The sequence below is a fragment of the Taudactylus pleione genome, unplaced genomic scaffold (genome assembly GCF_031769625.1).
Source record: "Taudactylus pleione unplaced genomic scaffold, aTauple2 ptg000012l, whole genome shotgun sequence".
Lineage (NCBI taxonomy): Eukaryota > Metazoa > Chordata > Amphibia > Anura > Myobatrachidae > Taudactylus > Taudactylus pleione.
The window spans coordinates 12,460,325-12,483,952 of record NW_028284415.1 but is presented as its reverse complement, the minus strand read 5'-3'; the positions used below and the strand labels follow the sequence as shown (position 1 = coordinate 12,483,952).

Here is a 23,628-nt window from a genome sequence, read left to right as displayed (position 1 = left end):
TATGATACTGTCCTCAAAGCAGCAGCGACAAGCGTGCGTCTGTCTGTTAAAGGATTACATCGGTGACAGCATCCAAGTAGGCATGTCAGACAGTCCGTACCTGTACTGGCAGGAAAAAGAAGCAATTTGGAGGTCCCTGTACAAACTGGCTCTATTTTACCTGAGTTGCCCCCCCTCCAGTGTGTACTCCGAAAGAGTGTTTAGTGCAGCCGGGAACCTTGTCAGCGAAAGGCGTAGGAGGTTGCTTCCACAAAATGTGGAGAAGATGATGTTCATAAAATGAATTATCAACTCTTCCAGGGAGACCAGCCTCCAGAACGTACAGAGGGACCTGTGGTTGTGGATTCCAGCGGGGACGAATTAATACTCTGTGAGGATGAGGATGTACACACTGAAGAGGGTGAGGAATCGGTGGATGAGGAGGATGAGGATGACATCTTGCCTCCGTAGAGCCAGTTTGTGCAGGGACAGATTAATTGCCAGCTTGTTTTGTGGGGGCCCAAACGAACCAATCATTTCAGCCACAGTCGTGTGGCAGACCCTGGCGCTGAAATGTTTGGTTTGTTAAAGTGTGCATGTCCTGTTTATACAACATAAGGGTGGGTGGGAGGGCCCAAGGACAATTCCATCTTGCACCTCTTTGTTTTCTTTGCATTATGTACTGTTTGGGGCCTAGTTTTTCAAACTGCCATCCTGTCTGCCACTGCAGTATCACGCCTAGATGGGTCACGTGTTTGTGCCGCCCACTCGTGTCGCTTAACATAGTCATCCAGCTACCTCGGTGCAACCTTTTGGACATAAAAACACTATTGTGAGGTGTGAGGTGTTCAGAATAGACTGGAAATGAGTGGAAATTAAGGTTATTGAGGTTAATAAAAGCATAGGAGCAGAAAAACCTACAAATTCTGTGATTTTAGCTGTTTTTATGCTTTTTTTAAAAAAAATACAGATCCAAAACACAAAACACAGAAGGGTGGATTTGGCAAAACCAATCCAGATCCAAAACAGGAAGAAAGATCCAGATCCAAAACCAAAACACAAAACACGAAAAGTGGCTGGTGCACACCCCTACTTGCAATATAATATGTACAGAAAGTGTCTTATCCTGATACCTGTGGGAAAAGATTAACGCAACATGCATAGATGTTTCAAAAATTGGTGAATAATCACAATATGAGAATATCACATTATATCAATCCCACTTGTTAGGATAGGATGTTTAAGCAGCTAAAATTGTCACCTATGGAGCAAAAATTAGATTAGGTATAGCATATCAGATTGGATATCTGAGAATTCAATATGTATACCATATCGTAAGTATCACAGAATGAAGGAGAGGTGCCCAGATCCTGACTACCCCACTTCTGCTGTCACCTAGTCTTGTGTCTAACAGAGGACAAGGGATGAGAGAGTGGGGTTGGCAGCTGGTGGGAAAGAAGGAAATGAGCACTTCTGCTGTCAGTGTGCGCAAACCCCGGCTATCCTGATATCTGGGACATTGCAGGACAGGCAGGGCCGGTCGGCTGATGAGAGAGTGCGAAAAAATAATGAGAATACTGCATAAAGATTGCAGGGTGGTCATGTGATCTGGGAGGCAGGGCACCCTCCCGACTGACGCACACAGGGATTTCCCTGGAGCTCACCGCCTCCCGATCACAGTACGGCAGCCGCTACTTCCTGCTCTACACAAGGATCACATATCCGGAAAGCAGGGTACCCTCCCGACTGACGCGCACTTGGGATTTCCCCTGCACCTCACAGCCGCGTGGTTACAGGACGGCAGCCGCGACCACTTGTCCTCCATGGACACATCTTATTAGAAGTTGCCCTGATCTGCACGCTGTGTATCAGCACGAGGTATTTGAATCCCCGCACTTATAGACATAACACGGAGCTGTACGGTGATTACAGCACACCTGTCCCGGACTCAGTCACTACTTATGGGCTGTGACTACATGGACACAGTATATCAGAAGCTGCCCTGTTTGAGCATCAGCAAAGAGTAATTTAATCCCTGCACCCACAGGCATTATATGGAGCAATGTGGTGACAATAGCATACTCGCCCAGGATTCAGTCACTCTCAGAGAAGTGTGACTCTTGGGCATTACATATCACAGTACTCTATCATTGTAAGGAGTAGGACAATTGGCAACAAGTAGTACTAATAATTAGTCCTCTGACGTCCTCATAATACTGAGAACAGTCAGTACTTATATATTGGGATACCACTCAGCACATGCCCTTTATATCCAACGTATGCTAAAATAGTTATTTACTCTATCCCCATTAACTTTATCTTGCTGAAATTACTTAACTTAAATATCAGCCAAAAAGACATATGTAATACTTTTTTCATTGTGTGGAATTAAACTGCTATCTTTATGCTGTATTCTCATTATTTTTTCGCACTCTCTCATCAGCCGACCGGCCCTGCCTGTCCTGCAATGTCCCAGATATCAGGATAGCCGGGGTTTGCGCACACTGACAGCAGAAGTGCTCATTTCCTTCTTTCCCACCAGCTGCCAACCCCACTTCTCATCCCTTGTCCTCTGTTAGACACAAGACTAGGTGACAGCAGAAGTGGGGTAGTCAGGATCTGGGCACCTCTCCTTCATTCTGTGATACTTACGATATGGTATACATATTGAATTCTCAGATATCCAATCTGATATGCTATACCTAATCTAATTTTTGCTCCATAGGTGACAATTTTAGCTGCTTAAACATCCTATCCTAACAAGTGGGATTGATATAATGTGATATTCTCATATTGTGATTATTCACCAATTTTTGAAACATCTATGCATGTTGCGTTAATCTTTTCCCACAGGTATCAGGATAAGACACTTTCTGTACATATTATATTGCAAGTGGGTGCATAAGGGATTTTCCGTTACACCTTATGATGACATGTGGGATTGATATATTGCTATTCTTTACATTGTGGTCATTTACCAATTATTTGGAATATCCATGCATGCTATTTTATTATCAACTATTTTCCAGAGGTATTAGGATATGACACATTTACTGGTTTATATTATATTGTTATTGGTGCATGAGGGATCCTCCGTAACATCCTATCCTAACAAGTGGGATTGATATATTGTAATATCTTTGTAATATCCTTATATTGTGTTTACTTACTAACAATTTGGAATATTTAAGCATGCTACTTTATCATCAACTTTATCCCACAGGTATCAGGTTTTGACACATCTATCTGTACATATTAGATTGCAAGTTGGTACATAAGGGATCCTCCGTGCAGGAGGGCACTCTATTTGTGTATTCATTTACATTATAAGTGTCAATCACTGTTCTGGCAACTCTTCGATCTACAACGATCTATATATATATGATCACATTTATTTATGTATATTTGAAATATCTTCTATGAACAGATTGACCTTTATCTTTCAATATTCGCCATCGTTCAGTATATTTTACTTTATGAGGATAAATTTCTCAAAAGTTTCCTCTTAGGCATATATCTGTCAACAGGTACAGATAACATACATGTCATATGACATTTTTTATATACTATATATCGTACGTTAACCTTACATTTTAGAAATATAACCAATAAAAGTTAAATTTTAATTATTTTTATTTTTAGTTATATATATATATATTTTTGAGTGCCTCCAAGAAAGAGTCTTCTTTTTTTCCTTTTTCTACATATCTTGTTATCCTGACTCTGGGGAGCATCGCCAACTATAAATATCTATTTTCCGAATTACAGTACTTGAATTCATTAAGTTGGTTTATAAATTATATTTTATCAATATGTTATTTAGGGCAGAGGTAATCTAATATTTCCACATAAAAATCGCCCTCCCATCCTGAATTGAGTCCTGTGCAAAAACTCAACTCCAAACACACATGTGATCGTCAGGTTGACCAGCATGTACAGGCAATGATAGATGTCGGAAACGACCAGCGGGCGCGCACATCGCTGGTCGTCTCCGACCTAAATGTGCCCGATACATGCGCGATTTGCAAGCGATTGCACGATAACGTCGTTATCATGCAATCGCCTGTTAAAATCGCCTAGTGGATACGCACCTTGAGATACCAATACAAGCTCCAATCTTGTTTCTAGATTAGATCTGTTTATTTAGACCTAAGTGGCCATAAACTGCAGTGATGATGGGCTCAGGAGGGCTGCTAATTCTGACCCACATCTGCTATCAATCAAATAAACTGAAAATTTGGTTTGGCCAGTGACTGTGCACGAATGTGTATGTGGCTACAGTTCAAACTTGGCATAATTGTTGTTGGATTCTGGTCATCCATGAACAGATTTAAGTGCAGCCTATACATACATTAATGAAGTACTAGTGGCAGCACTGTAATCAGCCTACAAAATCATTGCTTCTACACTGTTTATGCCAGTGGTTCCCAAACACGGTCCTCAAGGCACCATAACAGTCCAGGTTTTAAGGATATCCATGCTTGGCCACAAGCAACTTAAGTAGTACCTCTGTCAATTCGATTTAACCACCTGTGCTAATCATGGATATCTCTAAAACCTGAACTGTTGGGGTGCCTTGAGGACTACGTTTGGGAACAAATCTGGCAAGTTGACTTAATGGGGAAGTACAGAGGTAGTATTCAATGATCTGTTTAACCATCCGTACCTTATGCTGGGCATACACTGTACAGTTATCTGTTATACATCTGTGCAATTTGGCTGGTTGGAATGAAAATCTGGTAATGTATGGGAGCAAATGACAATCGACAATTTGCTCACAAACACTGAAATTGGTCAGACTGTCCAGAAAATATCTGTCAAAAGGATCTAATATCGTATAGTGTGCGGGTATTCATGATAATCAGACCATATTTCCTATTATTTTTTTATGTTAACTCATCATCCTTGTGGGCGAAATATGCAAATTATCGAACCATGAGGTAAAAAAAAAAATCCACAGGCTAGTGTGTGCTGCTGATATCGAGACCTCCAACTGGCAGTAAAATCGTGCCAATTGTCAGTTCGATCAAAAAATCGAATAGTGTGTACCCGGCTTAAGACGTGATATGTTTATACTCATAATAACAATTTGTAGATACTGTTTGTTACTACACCCAAGCCAGCTAATCCAGGTCCCGACTCTCACCAATGGTCGCACTGTGTTTCTGCATTGTCCTCTTCATTTTCCAGTTGTCTAAATGCAAATCTGCCAACTGCTCCCCCAGTTTCCCAGCAAACCTAGAGAGTAAGATCTGAAGGTCAGTGTCTTGCACTACCAAGAAGGACCCCAACACAGAAAATTTAATTATAGTGTATTCCAGAGGTTCCCAAATGCGGTCCTCAAGGCTCCCCAACAGTTCAGGTTTTACAGATATCCATGGTTGAGCACAGGTAGTTAAATCACATTGACTGAGGTACTAATTAAGTCATCTGTGCTCAATCAAGGATACCTCTAAAACCTGAACTGTTGTGGAGCATTGAGGACCGCGTTTGGAAACATCTAGTGTATTCCTTTCATACTGTACAGACCTATTTTTTGGACAGATTTCTTTCAGTTGCTGAGGTCTGTAGCCCCCACCCTTTCCACAGAACAAAGATTAATGCAATACCGGGGGACCCAGGTGATTGTGGTGTTACACAAAGTGCAGGGCAGATCAGTGATCATATTGTGATGACTCCTCCCCAGCAGGACTCGTCAGTTTTAGGTTAAAATACTGTATGAATTGTGTATTCACTTCCCCCTAGTTCTCCAGACCCTCAGCAGTATTGTATACTTCCTAAGAATCACAGGCCAAGTGTTAAGCATTGACAGAGTACATACTGAGGGCCTCATTCAGTACGAACAGCAATTGTGATTGCAGCTGCGAAAATATACTAATGCCTGCCACAGCTCAGCCAGCATAGAGACGCCCACTACTGCTTTCTCACATCTATTCAACCTCGCACTGCTGCATATACACTGGTCTATCCAGCCGTAAAAACTGCAAGTCTCGTCACACACAGAGAGCTCTCATGCTGCGTACCCAATCACAGTGGCTAATTTATGCGCACCCATGAAACAACGTTCAAATGGACATGCACATGTGCATTTCTCTGACCACTGCCCTATCACCACCCCCAAACGCTCACATCCTGTCACTTACTTTGCAATGGATTCTTTTATGCGTCCGTAATCGCAATGCAATCGCTGCGCACGGGCAGTGTGGCTTGTACGCATGCGCAATGGCAAAAAAAATCCAATCAACTGCGTGCATAATCACTATTGCGTACACTGCTGAATCGGACACAGACAGCAACCAATTATTCTTTATACTAAATCTTATTTTAAGACCTTTAACTTCACCAAAACAATATTTGTGTTATTTAAAAATAGGTTGTCCAAAGTGCACAACCCCTTAAATCAGTCCTGTTACCGACTTATAGCAACTAGGGCCCTCTACCCTTAATTGGCACTGGAGAACCTGGTTTATAAGTTCTATATCACTGCTATGGATTGCTTGTAGTGCTTGTTGGGCACAGGACAAAGGGCCTGATTCAGACCCGCTCACGAACGCATAGTGCTCGCAAGCGGGTCGATGGTGGGCCAGTGCGTGCGCAAGCCCCATAGCGAGTGAGAAATCACTCGCTCCGGGGCTCGCAACAAAACGGGGCGGCTGTCAATGTTGATCGACAGCTCGGCCCGTTTTGTAGGCGGGGAGGGGGGGTGGCTAAACAAAAGGACCGGCCCTACTGACAACACTTGTGATGTCAGTAGTGGACTTCCTGCTATATTAGAGCAAGAAGTCCACTCGGGCTTGCGAGACCTGAGACCCTACCACAGGGTCTCCTTGCAAGCCCGATGGTCACGATAATCGCGACCATCTCCTGCCCGCTCGCACAGTTTGCGTGCGGGCTCACAGACCCGTTCTGCACATGCGCAGAATGGGTCTGGCGCCTGCGCAGATTCCCGAACATCGGGAATCTGCGTAGATGCTGGAAGCCTATAGAGTAGACAGACGGCCTAATTCAGGAGAGGACACAGGAGAAAAAAATCACACATATTCCTGATTGTCGGGAATCTGCGCATGCACCAGATCTGTTCCATAGCAGTACAGGTCTGCGATGTTGCACGGAGTTCGGCAGCAGACTGTCAGTGACTGACATTTTTCTTCCATTTCGGGGCGAGGAGGTGGCGGCTGTGACTTCAGTTTCACAAAATGGAGATGGTCACCTCCGGTGAAGAGGGTGGGGGGGAAAGTGACAAGGCCAGGATATCCGTCAGCTGACAGAGATTTCTTGGCCACCTTTGTGCAACTGAGGCGGCGGGCTTGCATGACCCAATGGGTCACTTAGCCAGCCGATGATCATGAAGATGATCCGATGTTGTGCTGTACAGTACCATTTCACCGGCGACCTGCACATGCGCATTAGAGCACTGGCACAGACTAGTGCCCAGAGTCTACAGATGCACTCAGTGTGTTCCCGGGCACCTGGTAGAGAGGAGATGCCCCGGAAAGAGACTGCACATGGGCCCCCTCCTCTCTTATTACGCCCCTGATCAGCAGATATGCAGGCTGAGGCAGAAAAGCAAACTGGTATAATTAAGAAAGGCCGAACACCAACTGAATGCGGAACAACAGGAGAAAACTAGCACACTGCTTGGAAATGAGCACAGGTGCCCTGCTGCACAATGGAATGCACAATCTGAAGCAGGACTCAGTGACGCTGGAACCAGGAACTAGCAGAATACATGTTGTACTGGCACTGTGCGAATTCAAGTGAGCAGTTTAAATAGGGCGCTCTGGATGGTGATTGGTAGCACAGATCATTTGGGAAGAATTAGGTCAGCCATTGGAGCCTTAGGAGTCAGATGACCAAAAGCAAGATGGCAGCACCCATGCCACGCCGACCACAGAAGAAAATCCATAATCCAGAGAAAATTACTCATATGCCACCTGATAAACTGGCAGCACCGGGTGCAGTAAGAGCGTCTGGCAGTCCGCTGTGTGACAATAAGCCTTTATTATTCTTAAATAGACTGCATCTCTCCTAGGACATCCTCTGTTTTACCTTGCCTGGGATTGTCCTGTTTTTAATGGAACAACATAGTGCCCCAAGCCTGCTTCCATAATTTCCAGAATATTCCAGTTTCTCATAACCAACGCCAAATGTAGACAGTAATGGGCGGCCCATGGGTGCAGTCATGTATTAGGGATGAGAATCAAAAGATGGAACATCAGAATCCTCAATGCTTTGGTTCCGATGTTCGTTGTTTTTACCATTGATGGGATTTGTTTTTAGTCAGTGAAGAGTCTTCTCCTGACCTGAAATATTACTATAGTACTACCACTGTATAAGTCATCTTCATCCAGGGTATGGCCAAAACTGTTCCCTGTCTCTAAATGTATGGGAGCCCCTATTTCCATCTAGGTAAGGCACACATGGCAACTGGGGATACCCGTTCAGCTGTGCAGGAAGCTTTTATTAGAAACATCCCAAGAATTATGCTAATGGTCCTAACGCTTATTAATTACAATGTTTTCAAATTGGGTATTTTGTTATGATTGTAATCCCCCTTTAACCTCTACAGGGGACACTAGGCTTATTTATAGAAAGAATGATGGGCTTTTCAGTCTCAAACTCTGGAGAGTGTTCTTCTCGACTCAAAGCTAGACCTTCACAGAAGTAGCAGCCTTCACCAAATTCCTCAGTCAAATCTTCCCCTCCAAGTTGTTCTTCCACTGACAGTTTCCTTTTTTTACTTCTCTTGGGATACACCCTTTGATTCTTCTTCAGTCTGAGACCCAGGAGACATCCTGATCTCTCTTCCTAAATGAAGCAGGTGCTGTCGATGGTAAGTCTTTCCTAGAGACTTACTTAGATGCCCTGATGGGTATCAGGGTCCTTAGTCAGCATATCTTGCATCGTTTCTCATCTCCCACATATCGGTTAATCTTTTTTTTTGGGATACAAAGTTTCCATCTTTAGTCTTCATTTTGACACTAATGAGACTTCATACCCACTAAGTTTTCCTTTGCCGTTTCATTTCCTCTCTTTTAGTTGCTCTTATTGAGCTGATCCATCTTGTTCCTTTATACATAAGCTATTATACTTTTCTAGGTCTTGACTCCGATCCATTTTTCCTGTCACTCCACTTGGAACAAGGATGGTAGGGCAAAGATGTCCATGCAGGACTAATCACTGGGGAATGATTAATTCATCTTCCCGCTCTCTTTTCCTCCTTCTTTCTGTATATGCACTGCCTCCTACTACTTTTCTTCTTGGCTGGTGAGAACATTTGCAGCACCCATGTCGGCTTGGAGCAAATCGACTTCCTTTAACTGGTATCCCTCTAGGCCCAGTTACATTGACTGCTTGCTCACCCTTCACTCCTTTCACAACATCAAACTCTACATTTTCTCCATCTCCCACACTCTGCATAAGCTTCAGAGGATTATTCTTGGTTATGGCAGTCCAATGGACAAAAACATCTTCTCTGGTATCATGTCGTTTGATGAAACCATAGCCTTTCCTTACATGAAACCATAAAACAGTTCCAGTTATTTTTGGAATAATGCACTCTCTCTTCTCCATGTCAGTTCCCCTATCTTCTGAGTTTGTATGGCAGATCTTAGCAACGGCTCCGGACTGTAAGGCTATCTGTTTAGGCTCCTTTCCATCAGAATATTCTTGTTGTAGATGGGTTTTAGAAAATAAGCTCAGAGAGGTGGCCATCACCATTGTTTTGTTATCGGCTTGCAGTTGGGTCAGATGCTCTTTCATTGAATAGTAACTTGGTCTCTCTGTTTTGATGTTTCTGATTCTAGCAAAAGTTGTGACATCTCGCTCACTTGGGTTTCCAAAAAACAGATTCTCTCCTCCTGGCGTATGGACCTTTGTACATTTTTTCTTGCTCCAACCTTTTTTCTTTCGTATCCTGCTATAAGTGTTCCAGTTCTCTGGTTACCGCATCAAGAGCTTCTTGCAATTCCCTGTTCTTTTTCTGTATTTGAGTGTTGAACTTTTGTTTTTCCTAATTTTTCCTTTTCAACTCATCTCCATTAATTTCTCTCTTTATATACACTTTGTCCCGTAGAAGATTTGATAACCATTTAACATGTTTTAACCGTACATTTGCTATATATTCCATTATGCCTAAACTGTACTGTACATCATTTGGTCTTTTCCGCAACAACTCTTCGTGCTCCTTGTACTCTGCATATATCTGTTCCATAATTGCTACCTTTTACTTTTCTCTTGTAGCTTCATCTCTTTCCACAAATTTCTCTTCCCATTTATACAGCACCCCCTTTCTCTTCGGCTCCTCCAGAGTACCTTGGATGGCTATTTCAGTAACTGAACTAGATCCATTGGTTTTATCCTTTTCCTCTTTCTTCTTGCTGTCTATACTAAATTATTTTCTCTTTATTACAGCAACTGTTGTATCTTCTAGTTCTCCTAGTATATTTTCTTCTTCACTTATACTACCTTCAGTATCATCTTCATGAGGTTTAAATATGTCTTTCTTACCCCTTGACCTTTTTTTCTCTTTCCCATCACTACCACATCATTTCCCAACTCTGTCTCATCTTTACTTCCTTGAACTTCTAATATTAAATTCCCCTTCAGTTTTTCCACACCCACTTCTTCTAAATCTATCCACCTCTCATCCCTTGGATCCTCCGTATGGGTTCCAACTCCCCTAACTTCCACAGCAAGGGCATTAATGCCTACCTCTTCCTTATTCTTTTGTTTCTTTCCCATATTGGTGGGAGTCTAATTGGCTGTGCAGAGTCGAGATCCACAAACTTCACTGTAATGAATGGCCGCTAACACATGCTGGTAACAGACTCTGAGTGTATTCTCAGTCTCAGCCAGGTGCCTCCAAATGTAACCCCCCTTTAACCTCTAAAGGGGACACTAGGTTACCAACCCCACAATGATGGTATATTAAATGATATGACTCTCATTCTGATCAGTGCCTCCACCCAAGTGTTTATGATGTGTGTGGGTCTACTTGGGAAAACCCAAATGATAATGCAGTGTACTAAATATTAAACCAACATGTGTCTGTATATCTCCCCAGCAATGTTAGTAACTCACACTCTTCTCGATTTTGTTCCCTCCAGGGTTTGCTTCGGATACCACAATGGTTCAGAAAAGACAGGTAAGTAACTATACACAGATGGTATATTTTTGTTTTTCCTGTTAAGTATAACACTGTATACACACCTCATACAATAATATACAATAGTGAAACCGACATAGAGAATACAATTTTAACACTGGTATTTCACTGCAATCAGGTTTAGTAGAATAATACAAAGATACTGTTCTCTAATTAAAAGACATTCAGCGGAAGATATGTTCCTTTTCCTTTTTTGGGTATCTCGTATAATATCACTGTGTGATGGTATTTGAATGAGTTCACAACACTAAAAGTATTTTGAAGGTGAACTGACGATGGTATGTAAATAACCAACTAACATATGTCACTTAGAAAAACAATATCAATTTTGCTGGGATTTACTCCTGGACTGCAAACTGTACTATAGGGCTCGGTAGGTTCTCCTGGTAACTATGGTCGAAGAGTTTTGAATCTGATAGTACTCCCATAGTTTATGACTTTGCTAGCGGTTTAAAATTCCTGTTCCTGATGTGCTATAATATTTTGGATTAGGTGATGGACAGTCACGGACAATGGGTTAATAAAGTGACCTTCCTTCCCTATTGTAGAAAAATACCTCCAACGCATTTAAATAAGGCATTCCTCAATAATACTTTAAAAAGAAGACAATCCTCCTGTATGCCAACTGCTCTGTGTTTCTATCACTTTGGACTATGAGCTTTGTTCCCCCTCAAATTAAGTCCCAGAGGAAATGTAATAGGTGCACTATGTTGATACACAAATATATATGCACATTTACTGACTTCCAGAGTAGGGGTGATTTATTTAGATAGTAGTTTGCTGGTTCAGGTTACTCCAATACAAGTGATTTCTCTACCTCACTGAAGTATAATTATTGCAGACTGGGCTTCTTTAAATGCTGATGTTAACAGTACTTGGTTTGACTAATATATGCCCCTCTGTTTGAGGAGAATACTAGGTGCTGGGGTCAGCAATAATAATAGGAATGATAATGCTTCAAAAAGGGCTCACCACCTCCTGTAAGCTGGGAACTCACTGACTGCTGGTGCAGAGAAACTGCTACAAAGCCCGGCTCCTCCCCAGCTGATCCTCTCAGTCTCTGGGGTGTGTCACAGCAGCCCGCCCCTCTCAGCCGACTGAGGGCTTCCACTGCTTATCAGGCACAGCCACACTTCCCAACTGCCATCCGGACTGTTGCCGGGACCACACGCAGCTGCTTTACTCCCCCGCAGGCACCCTCCTCACCAAGAGTTTCCTGCCTTTCTTAGCCCTCACTGGCTCCTCTAATCCAGCCTCACAGCCGCTACTGCCGTCCTCCTTAGGTTACCTCAGCGCAGTGCTGCAGCATTAGATCAGAGGGCTCACGACGGGGAACTCCAGTCTGTCAACTGATACTAGCTCTCTCCTATTTATAGCCTTCCCCTCAGCCTGCCACAAGCCCCTCCCCTCTGTACCTACCGCATGCCATTTCTGGAACCTTCTGAGATCCTTACTAACTTTGGCACCATAAGTACCTATATGGCCGTGTGATGTCATGAGTAACCAAATAGGAGAATTGCCTTCACTAATCACAGATACAACAGCTCCATGTACATTCCCTTTATATTAATACCATTAAATAGCCCTCCATAACTGTACATTTAATTTCAGCATACCTGAGTTTTTTATTACCCACCCTTTACAGTAGATATACTGTATATACATTGTGTGTGTCCTGTATTTGCAAGGAAAATGTTAATTATTTAACACAGGGTGTTACATGGTAGAGAGTATAGGTGTTTTCAAATGTAATTCTTTCATACAATAAGTTTCCAAAATCTTGATATGTAACTGATATGTAAATAACTACAGATAGAAAGTAAAGTACCAAAGTTTTTATTTCACTTCTCTATTCTATACTTACTTGCTTATGTGTCTCATCTGAATGTGTTTCATGATAAGAAGAGCTCCACCTGCTGGCAGGTCGGAAACCATAATAGGTTCAGGAACATGCACAGTACAGGTTTTCCTGATGGCTTCCAAACTTGCCACTTCCCCATTAAACATGGTTTTTGCCTGTAATGGTGGAAAACAGAATCAATACATAAACATTTTGCAAACTGAAGGTATTCAAGTTACAGCTGTGATTGTAGTTATCAGTTTCTTTTCTTGTATACACCTATTGTCTTTTTCAGATTTTACTATGGATAATGGGAAGATAATGGTGGAGATGTAACAAATCTGAGTGGAGAAGTGGACAAGTAGAGAAGTTGCCCAAAGCAACAAATCAGCTTCTACCTATCAATTTATAAACTGTACTTGAGCAATGTTAGCTAGAAGATGATTAGTTGCTACAGTATGCCATCTACTCCACTTGTCTGCGGGGGGAGGGGTGGGGAGGCTGCGAGGAGGGTGTAGTGGTATACGTTGGCGGTGCATGCGCAGACACGTTCTCACTGTATTTTATCTGATAAAGAGAGAAGTGTGCGGACGGAGCTTTACTGCAAGCTCTGTCCCTGCATGTGGCTGTTAGCACATCCATGTGATATTTCACGTCAGAAATATCACACTATGACCGTATTTTAAAAGCGGATTGTAGAAAATAGGGCCCTTATACCCTGTCGGATTGCCCCTTTAATATAGACTCACCTGTGTAATAGAACTATAAATCTGCTGTCAATGTGCTGCAGATTCTAAGCACTGCAAAGATCAATATGATCTGTGCATGCTTTGTTGTGTAAAACAGTAAATAAATGAAAAGTCGGCAAGTATGAAATATAGGATGTGGATTTGATTAATATATTTGGGATGTAGTCAATAGATCAACATTTACACTGTCAACATTCATACTGTCGATATTTTAACAATGTCATAATAATTAAGTTTAGGCTTTGGGCCATAGGGTTAAGCACTATGAAGAGGTCAGGTTTAGGCTGCAGTGCGAGGGGGAAGGTTAGGTCATACCTGCCGACTTTCAGCTCCCTCCTTCCAAGAAGGAGATGGCTGAACGCAGGGAATGCCAGGAGGTGTGACATGACAATCCCTCCCAGCAGGCAGGGACACTGCATCTGCAGAGTGAGGTGAGTGCTGGGTGCAACTTTGGCCCCATAACAGCCGCACCCCCTGCACCTATGGTAGCTATGCCTTTGGTTTGGGGTCAGTGGCGGGCTGGGCCAGGGGGCAGGGTGCCATGTGCCCCCCGGGCCGCAGCGCCATGCGGGCCACTGTACGCGGGCAGTCTGTGTCTCTGTGACACAGGCTGCACCGCGGACGGAGTTCGGTCAGCGCTACACTGACTAACACACAGCCGCCGGCTCCGGCAGCTGTGTGTTTGCTTTGATCAGCAGCCAATGAGAGTCTGACAGACTCTCATTAGCTGCTGCTGCACCCACTGCAGGAGCCGCTCCATCTTCCGGCTCCCGCAGTGGGTAATGGAAGAGGCGTCATGACGTCATATGACATCTCTCCCATAATGCAGAGCGGCCTGGGAGGACAGACGGAGGAGCGGATGGCGGCGGCGGGAGCGGGGATTCAGGTGTGTTTTTCTTTATTTTTTATTACGTGTGTCTACTGGGGGGGGGGGCTGGCACTACAAGGAGGGAGACCACTACTGGGGGCACTACAAAGGGGGAGACTACTACTACTACTACTGGGGGCCCTACAAGTGAGGGACTACTACTAGGGACACTACAAGGGGAGGGGACTACTACTAGGGGCACTGCATAGGGTGGAGGGGACTACTACTAGGGGCACTACATATGGGGGAGGGGACTACCACTGGGGGTACTGCATTGAGGGACCACTGCTGGGGGATCTATATAAAGGGCAATACTGGGGGTGCTGCATAGGGGGGAGAATACAACTGGGGCCACTATTTAAGGGGCACTGCATAAGGGTTACCACTACTGGGGGCACTGCATGGGGGGGTGGACTGCTACTGGGGGCACTATATAAGGGGCACTGCATAGGGGGTACCACTATTGGGGGCACTATATAAGGGGCTTACTACTGGAGGCACAGGGGGGACCACTAATGGGGGCACTGTATAAGGGGCACTGCATAGGGGGGATCACTACTGTGGGCACTACTGGAGGCCTGCATAAGGGGGTCCTCTCCTGGGGCACAGGGGGGCACTGCATATGGGCACTACGACAGGGGGCTGCACCTAATCTTTATTTTTACTTTACATTAATCCCATATGGATCCACCTCCTCCCTGGAACACTTGAGGAGGGGGGGGCCGTAGCACGCACGTTCTTCGGGCACCCTGGCTAGACGCTACTCCTCTGCCAGGGCCGCCTGCATGCATTTGCCCCCCAGGCTAAACGTTGCCAGCCAGCCCCTGTTTGGGGTAGGGATTAGTGTTAGGGGAGAAGTACTCACTAGAACGCTGAAGCATCTGAGGTCTGACACGGAAGTGATGATCACACAACCGCCAGGATCTAGAAGACGTGATGGGAGCCGCTGCGGCCGTCAGGAGCAGGTAAGTAACCACTTGTAAAACAGGACAATAAATCGACATTCTAACATGTTGACATTTCACCAGTGTCTACATGATCACTGTCGACATGATGCCCATGTCGACATTATGACTGTCGACATATACCACACCTACAAGGGTCCAATGACAAGTTGAATACGGCTCTCAATATGAATGCAGTGTGCAAAATGCCTTCCACATTGCAAGCAGGGATGTTGTTAGGGAAAATGGTGATCACCACCATGGCGGAAATGGAATTATTTACCAGGCCCTAAAAAAGTAAAAATTAAATTGTTAAAAATCCCACAATATATGAATAATACAAATTATTTTTCAACCACCAAAGTCACATTCACAGAATGATGATGACCCTAAAGGGTAAATTTACTAAGCATCGGCTTGCACAATCTGCCTCTTCTTGGAGAGTTTAAGGGAAAATCGCCAATACTATATAAAGCAAAGCACAGCAGGTTGTATTGCCTGCTTAACAAGCTGAGAAGTAGCGGCTATTGGAAGCCTCCGCTTAGTAAGTTTAAATGGAGTAGACTTACTAACGTTTCTAAAAATGAAAAGTGGAGGTGTTGCCCATAGCAACCAATCAGATTGTAGCTATCATTTCTCTATTGCATCCTAGAAAATTATAGACAGAATCTGATTGATTGCTCTGGACAACATCACCACTTGTCTGTTTTAGAAGCTTTAGTAAATCTACCCCTAAATCTGTCACCAATTGTGTAATTGGACCACGGCCCTATCCCCAATTACTTGCATCAGCATCATATTGCGACCACAGGAGAAAAATATTTCAAACTAAAATGTCTACATTGTTACCCTGGATAACAGGATAATGTTGTATAAAGCAGATATGCAATATCCATGTATTTTTGGGGACTAGCTGAAAACATTTTGTATAAATATTTGTGGAAGGTTATGGAACAGGATATTTGTTTCTTTTATTTTTTTTATAACTCCCCATATAATGCTCATAAAATAAAAATATTTCTATTCTACTATGTTAATAATAGAAGCTCTATCTGACATGAGAAAAAAAAACAGAAGTTAAGGTTCGTACACACGGGACAATATACCGTTACGATGTGAACGATAACGATATCATTCAAGGGATATCGTTCAGCAATATCGTTTGCTAAACAGATCATCCCGTGTATCCCCAGCATAATTCTACATGGAATAGGCACATCACAAATATGTAAAAAATATATATTCATAAAAGTAGTGTCGAAGTCGAATAATTGCATGCGACCGCAATTCAACTGTTATCGGATGATTTGGTCGTCCGCTGTCCGATTATGTTGGTACAATTCATGACGCACCATTGCGTGCGCACTTATCCACACATTCGCACAACACTAAATAGCGAATAATATACAACACTCTCACACTGACAAACACAATATTCAAGCAGGGTCTAGTTAGTAATGAGAAACAGCTTCTGTATACATGTCTGGGAAAGGTATTTGAAAGATATATACACCAGGATACTGTGAGTGTTTTACATGTGGATTGGGAGGCCCCGCATACAGACCAGTGTGGCTGTGGCAATTGAAATATAACCCAGACACTGATATGCACAACTGAATTTGTCTGAATGAGAAGTTAGGAACAATGGTCGGAGGTTTGCTTAAGAAGTACTGACAAGTGTATTCTAAATAGGCAGAGGAAAACCTTTGAATTAGCTATCAGACGAAGTGGCAACGGCAGTCAGCTGGGGGTATCCACTCTGCTTGAAAGTGAACCTCGCTGCTTGTAACACCTTGCACTGTAGTTTTAAAATATGTTAGGAAGGGATAATATATATTAAATCCATCATAAATATTCTGAATTGCATAACACACACACATAGACTTACATGTATAACACACACTCATAGACTTAGATGCATACACACATTAAATAAAACATACAAATATATCAAAGCACAAAATACATAAATGCACCACACATATTAGCGAAACTATGCAATATTCTTACACTTACACACTTATATAAAAAGGTTCCCTAGTATTAAGGTTAATATTCAAGGTTTATTCATTATTAAGTATGTAATAAAGCGACTGTATTTAAGATCTCAGGTTTAGTACATGATAAACAGACCGTGTTTTGTGCTATTCTAAACCACTGTGTATTTGCAGATTTCCGGTTCCATCAGAGAGGAAATCGCAACATGTGTCTGGGAATTATGGATTATAGAGAGATAGGCATTAAAATGTACTCTGTAATGCAGCCAGGTTAGACTTCTTCTTCGTGGGAAAATAGACACAAAGAGCTGTTGGAGGCTGGACTGTGATCATACAAACTGACCTATGAACTGCATCGTAACAGGAGAACCAGGAAGAAGAACCAATGGGATTATGCCAACTTGTTCTATTGTATTGTCTATCTCTGCAAGGGTTTATATGCAAGCTCCCTGAACCTGCTAATCAGTCATCATATTCTTTCTGTTGACGGAGGCTTCACCTTTGATGCCGGAAATCTGGATCCAGAGCGCCTGCATAATGTATTGACTGTACCTTGTTTATGTATAATATTTTGCGCTAATTGTATTTAGATCACAGAGTGTAACTATCTGCTTTTGGGTGAATAATATCTGTTTGTGCTTCGGAACCACAATCCAAGTCTGGAAAGCAATTATATCTTGTGCGACCTGTAACGCTATTTAGCGACATTTAGAGTGTATAGATAGGTAGGAATCAAAAGTAGTAATATAATTAAGACAAATGATGTAATCAAATCTCCCTCTTTGAAGAGTTCTCTAACTAATGAAGATGGTCTAAAGAAAAGCAAAAACTGAAATCCATGCTGGCAACACCTCTTCCTGGCACTTATGTCCATAAAGGCCCCCATACATCTGCGATGGATCGTTGCGATGTAGCAATGGAAGTGGAAATGCCGATATACCAGTCGGAAATGCCGCCCGGGGACCATAGATGTCCAGTGATCCGTCGCAGGATCGCTGAAACTTCAAATGTAAATTTTTGATCGTGATAGTCATATCTGTGAAAAACAATATTTTGGATTTCTGCGCTCCTTCGATGCCGAGTTGCAGCATCGCGGCAATCTGTCGCAGATGTATGGGGGCCTTCACTTAAACCAAAATTAGGGTGAGAAATAGCCATGGTTGAGCACAAATGGTTGAATCAAAAGACTGAGGTACTAATTAAGTCACCTCTGTCCAAGCATGGCTATTCTTAAAATCTGGACCGATAGGGTGCCTTGAGGACTGAGTTTGGGAACCTCTGCTCTAGTGCAGTGATTCCCAACCTCGGTCCTCAAGGCACAGTCCTGGTTTTAGTGATATCCATGATTGTGCACAGATGGTTAAATCAATATAACTGAGGTACTAATTAAGTCACTTGTGCTCAAGTATGGCTATCCCCAAAACCTGGACTAATATGGTGCATACACACGGTCAGATTTTTCTTCAGATCTGAACGATAACGATTTAAAAAATCGTTCATATCTGAAGGAAAATCTGATATATCTGACATGCCTGAACGATGGACGATGAACGATGCCCGTTCCCGATGGTCAGATAACGATATCTGACATCTGATGTGTTTGCAGTCAGACTTGGACATTCCATTCATTTTAATGCAGTCAAAAATCATTCAGTCGTTCAAATCTTTGGTAAAATCGTTCATCTGACAGATCTGACAAATCTGACCGTGTGTATGCTCCATTAGTGTGCCTTGAGGACCGTGGTTGGGAACCCCTGCTCTAGGAGATTAAAGAATCTCGTTGGACAGATATTTGCTATTGAAAAATGTGTTACCATTTTTTTCAGCTGCAACACTGTTGTGTTTACATGTTTAAAGAGTTCACAGGGACATCTATAGAAAGGCAGTGACCAGGATTGGTGCAGAATTAATAATAAGCGCAGCGTTTATAATGGGTTTTGTTTCTTTTCTGCAACTTTTTTTGTGGTTTTTCACAAAATGCAACATTTACTTGAGAAAGTAATCACCAGATTTACAAATATTACAACACAGAGCATTTTGTCCATCCTGGAATGGGTCACGTTGAGAGGTATACAACATACTTTACATAACAAATTAAATTTACTCTCAGCATAACAAAAGTTTGACCTGTGTGCCTTGGTTGATCTTCACAAACACACGGCCTTGATCCGTGTTGAAATTCTGGGCTTGGCTGATGCATCCACCGTGAGCGTCCCCAATCGGACTAAGGACTGATGTTCCCAGGACTTTTCTTAGATGATTTTCCACTTCTTTGAATCTCATGACATCTGTTTTGAGTATAAACATTTCTGGAGATATAAGTGGGTCCAACTGGTAGCCTGTAAGAGACACCATTAATTCATTCTCACACACAAAATAAACTATAGATCAGCTGCCAACATTTTTGTAACTCATGGAATTAGCTATGAAATCCAAACTTCATAGATGAAAACAGCTAAGTATATCTATAATATTATACACAAATACAGTATATAATGTTATTGAGCAACAGCCAAGCATATCTATAATACACAAATACAGTATATAATGTTAGTAAGGAACAGCCAAGAATATCTATAATAATATACAAATACAGTATATAATGTTATTAAGTAACAGCCAAGCATATCTATAATTATACACAAATACAGTATATAATGTTAGTAAGCAACAGCCAAGTATATCTATAATAATATACAAATACAGTATATAATGTTAGTAAGTAACAGCCAAGCATATCTATAATTATACAAAAATACAGTATATAATGTTAGTAAATAACAGCCAAGTATATCTATAATTATTATACACAAATACAGTATAAAATGTTATTAAGCAACAGCCAAGTATATCTATAATTATACACAAATAAAGTATATAATGTTAGTAAGCAACAGCCAAGTATATCTATAATTATACACAAATACAGTATATAATGTTAGTAAATAACAGCCAAGTATATCTATAATTATTATACACAAATACAGTATATGTTATTAAGCAACAGCCAAGCATATCTATAATTATATACAAATACAGTATATAATGTTAGTAAGTAACAGCCAAGCATATCTATAATTATACACAAATACAGTATATAACATTATTAAGCAACAGCCAAGCATATCTATAATTATACACAAATACAGTATATAATGTTAGATACAATATATAATGTTAGTAAGCAACAGCCAAGCATATCTATAATTATACACAAATACAGTATATAATGTTAGTAAGCAACAGCCAAGTATATCTATAATTATACACAAATAAAGTATATAATGTTAGTAAGCAACAGCCAAGTATATCTATAATTATACACAAATAAAGTATATAATGTTAGTAAATAACAGCCAAGCATATCTATAATTATTATACACAAATACAGTATATAATGTTAGTAAGTAACAGCCAAGCATATCTATAATTATACACAAATACAGTATATAATGTTAGTAAATAACAGCCAAGTATATCTATAATTATTATACACAAATACAGTATAAAATGTTATTAAGCAACAGCCAAGCATATCTATAATTATTATACACAAATACAGTATATAATGTTAGATACAATATATAATGTTAGTAAGCAACAGCCAAGCATATCTATAATTATACACAAATAAAGTATATAATGTTAGTAAGCAACAGCCAAGTATATCTATAATTATACACAAATACAGTATATAATGTTAGTAAATAACAGCCAAGTATATCTATAATTATTATACACAAATACAATATATAACATTATTAAGCAACAGCCAAGCATATCTATAATTATACACAAATACAGTATATAATGTTAGTAAGCAACAGCCAAGTATATCTATAATTATACACAAATAAAGTATATAATGTTAGTAAATAACAGCCAAGTATATCTATAATTATTATACACAAATACAATATATAACATTATTAAGCAACAGCCAAGCATATCTATAATTATACACAAATATAGTATATAATGTTAGATACAATATATAATGTTAGTAAGCAACAGCCAAGCATATCTATAATTACACACAAATACAGTATATAATATTATTAAGCAAAAGCCAAGCATATCTATTAGTATATACAAATACAGTATATAATGTTAGTAAATAACAGCCAAGCATATCTATAATTATACACAAATCCAGTATATAATGTTAGTAACAGCCAAGCATATCTATAATTATATAGAAATACAGTATATAATGTTATTAAGCAACAGCCAAGCATATCTATAATTATACACAAATCCAGTATATAATGTTAGTAACAGCCAAACATATCTATAATTATATAGAAATACAGTATATAATGTTATTAAGCAACTGCCAAGCATATCTATAATTATACACAAATCCAGTATATAATGTTAGCAACAGCCAAGCATATCTATAATTATATAGAAATACAGTATATAATGTTATTAAGCAACTGCCAAGCATATCTATAATTATATGCAAATACAGTATATAATGTTAGTAAGTAACAGCCAAGCATATCTATAATTATACACAAATACAGTATATAATGTTACTAAATAACAGCCAAGTATATCTATAATTATTATACACAAATACAGTATATAATGTTATTAAGTAACAGCCAAGCATATCTATAATTATACACAAATATAGTATATAATGTTAGTAACAGCCAAGCATATCTATAATTATACACAAATACAGTATATAATGTTATTAAGTAACAGCCAAGCATATCTATAATTATACACAAATATAGTATATAATGTTAGTAACAGCCAAGCATATCTATAATTATACACAAATACAGTATATAATGTTAGTAACAGCCAAGCATATCTATAATTATACACAAATACAGTATATAATGTTAGTAAATAACAGCCAAGTATATCTATAATTATTATACACAAATACAGTATATGTTATTAAGCAACAGCCAAGCATATCTATAATTATATACAAATACAGTATATAATGTTAGTAAGTAACAGCCAAGCATATCTATAATTATACACAAATACAGTATATAACATTATTAAGCAACAGCCAAGCATATCTATAATTATACACAAATACAGTATATAATGTTAGATACAATATATAATGTTAGTAAGCAACAGCCAAGCATATCTATAATTATACACAAATACAGTATATAATGTTAGTAAGCAACAGCCAAGTATATCTATAATTATACACAAATAAAGTATATAATGTTAGTAAGCAACAGCCAAGTATATCTATAATTATACACAAATAAAGTATATAATGTTAGTAAATAACAGCCAAGCATATCTATAATTATTATACACAAATACAGTATATAATGTTAGTAAGTAACAGCCAAGCATATCTATAATTATACACAAATACAGTATATAATGTTAGTAAATAACAGCCAAGTATATCTATAATTATTATACACAAATACAGTATAAAATGTTATTAAGCAACAGCCAAGCATATCTATAATTATTATACACAAATACAGTATATAATGTTAGATACAATATATAATGTTAGTAAGCAACAGCCAAGCATATCTATAATTATACACAAATAAAGTATATAATGTTAGTAAGCAACAGCCAAGTATATCTATAATTATACACAAATACAGTATATAATGTTAGTAAATAACAGCCAAGTATATCTATAATTATTATACACAAATACAATATATAACATTATTAAGCAACAGCCAAGCATATCTATAATTATACACAAATACAGTATATAATGTTAGTAAGCAACAGCCAAGTATATCTATAATTATACACAAATAAAGTATATAATGTTAGTAAATAACAGCCAAGTATATCTATAATTATTATACACAAATACAATATATAACATTATTAAGCAACAGCCAAGCATATCTATAATTATACACAAATATAGTATATAATGTTAGATACAATATATAATGTTAGTAAGCAACAGCCAAGCATATCTATAATTACACACAAATACAGTATATAATATTATTAAGCAACAGCCAAGCATATCTATTAGTATATACAAATACAGTATATAATGTTAGTAAATAACAGCCAAGCATATCTATAATTATACACAAATCCAGTATATAA

The 23,628-nt window shown here is 39.9% G+C and overlaps 1 protein-coding gene across 1 annotated transcript in view; it reads right to left on the bottom strand.

Annotated features, from left to right (window-relative positions):
• LOC148542475 (ketosamine-3-kinase-like) overlaps positions 1-19,851 on the bottom strand; it is a 33,283-nt gene extending 13,432 nt beyond the window's left edge. The window contains exons 1-3 of the mRNA XM_088468450.1: positions 19,672-19,851; positions 13,011-13,162; positions 5,126-5,217 (exon numbers count right to left, since the gene is read on the bottom strand). Of these exons, the coding sequence (XP_088324576.1) occupies positions 5,126-5,217; positions 13,011-13,162; positions 19,672-19,851 (424 nt within the window). The remainder of the gene's footprint in view (positions 1-5,125; positions 5,218-13,010; positions 13,163-19,671) is intronic.
• Positions 19,852-23,628: the final 3,777 nt, after the last annotated feature.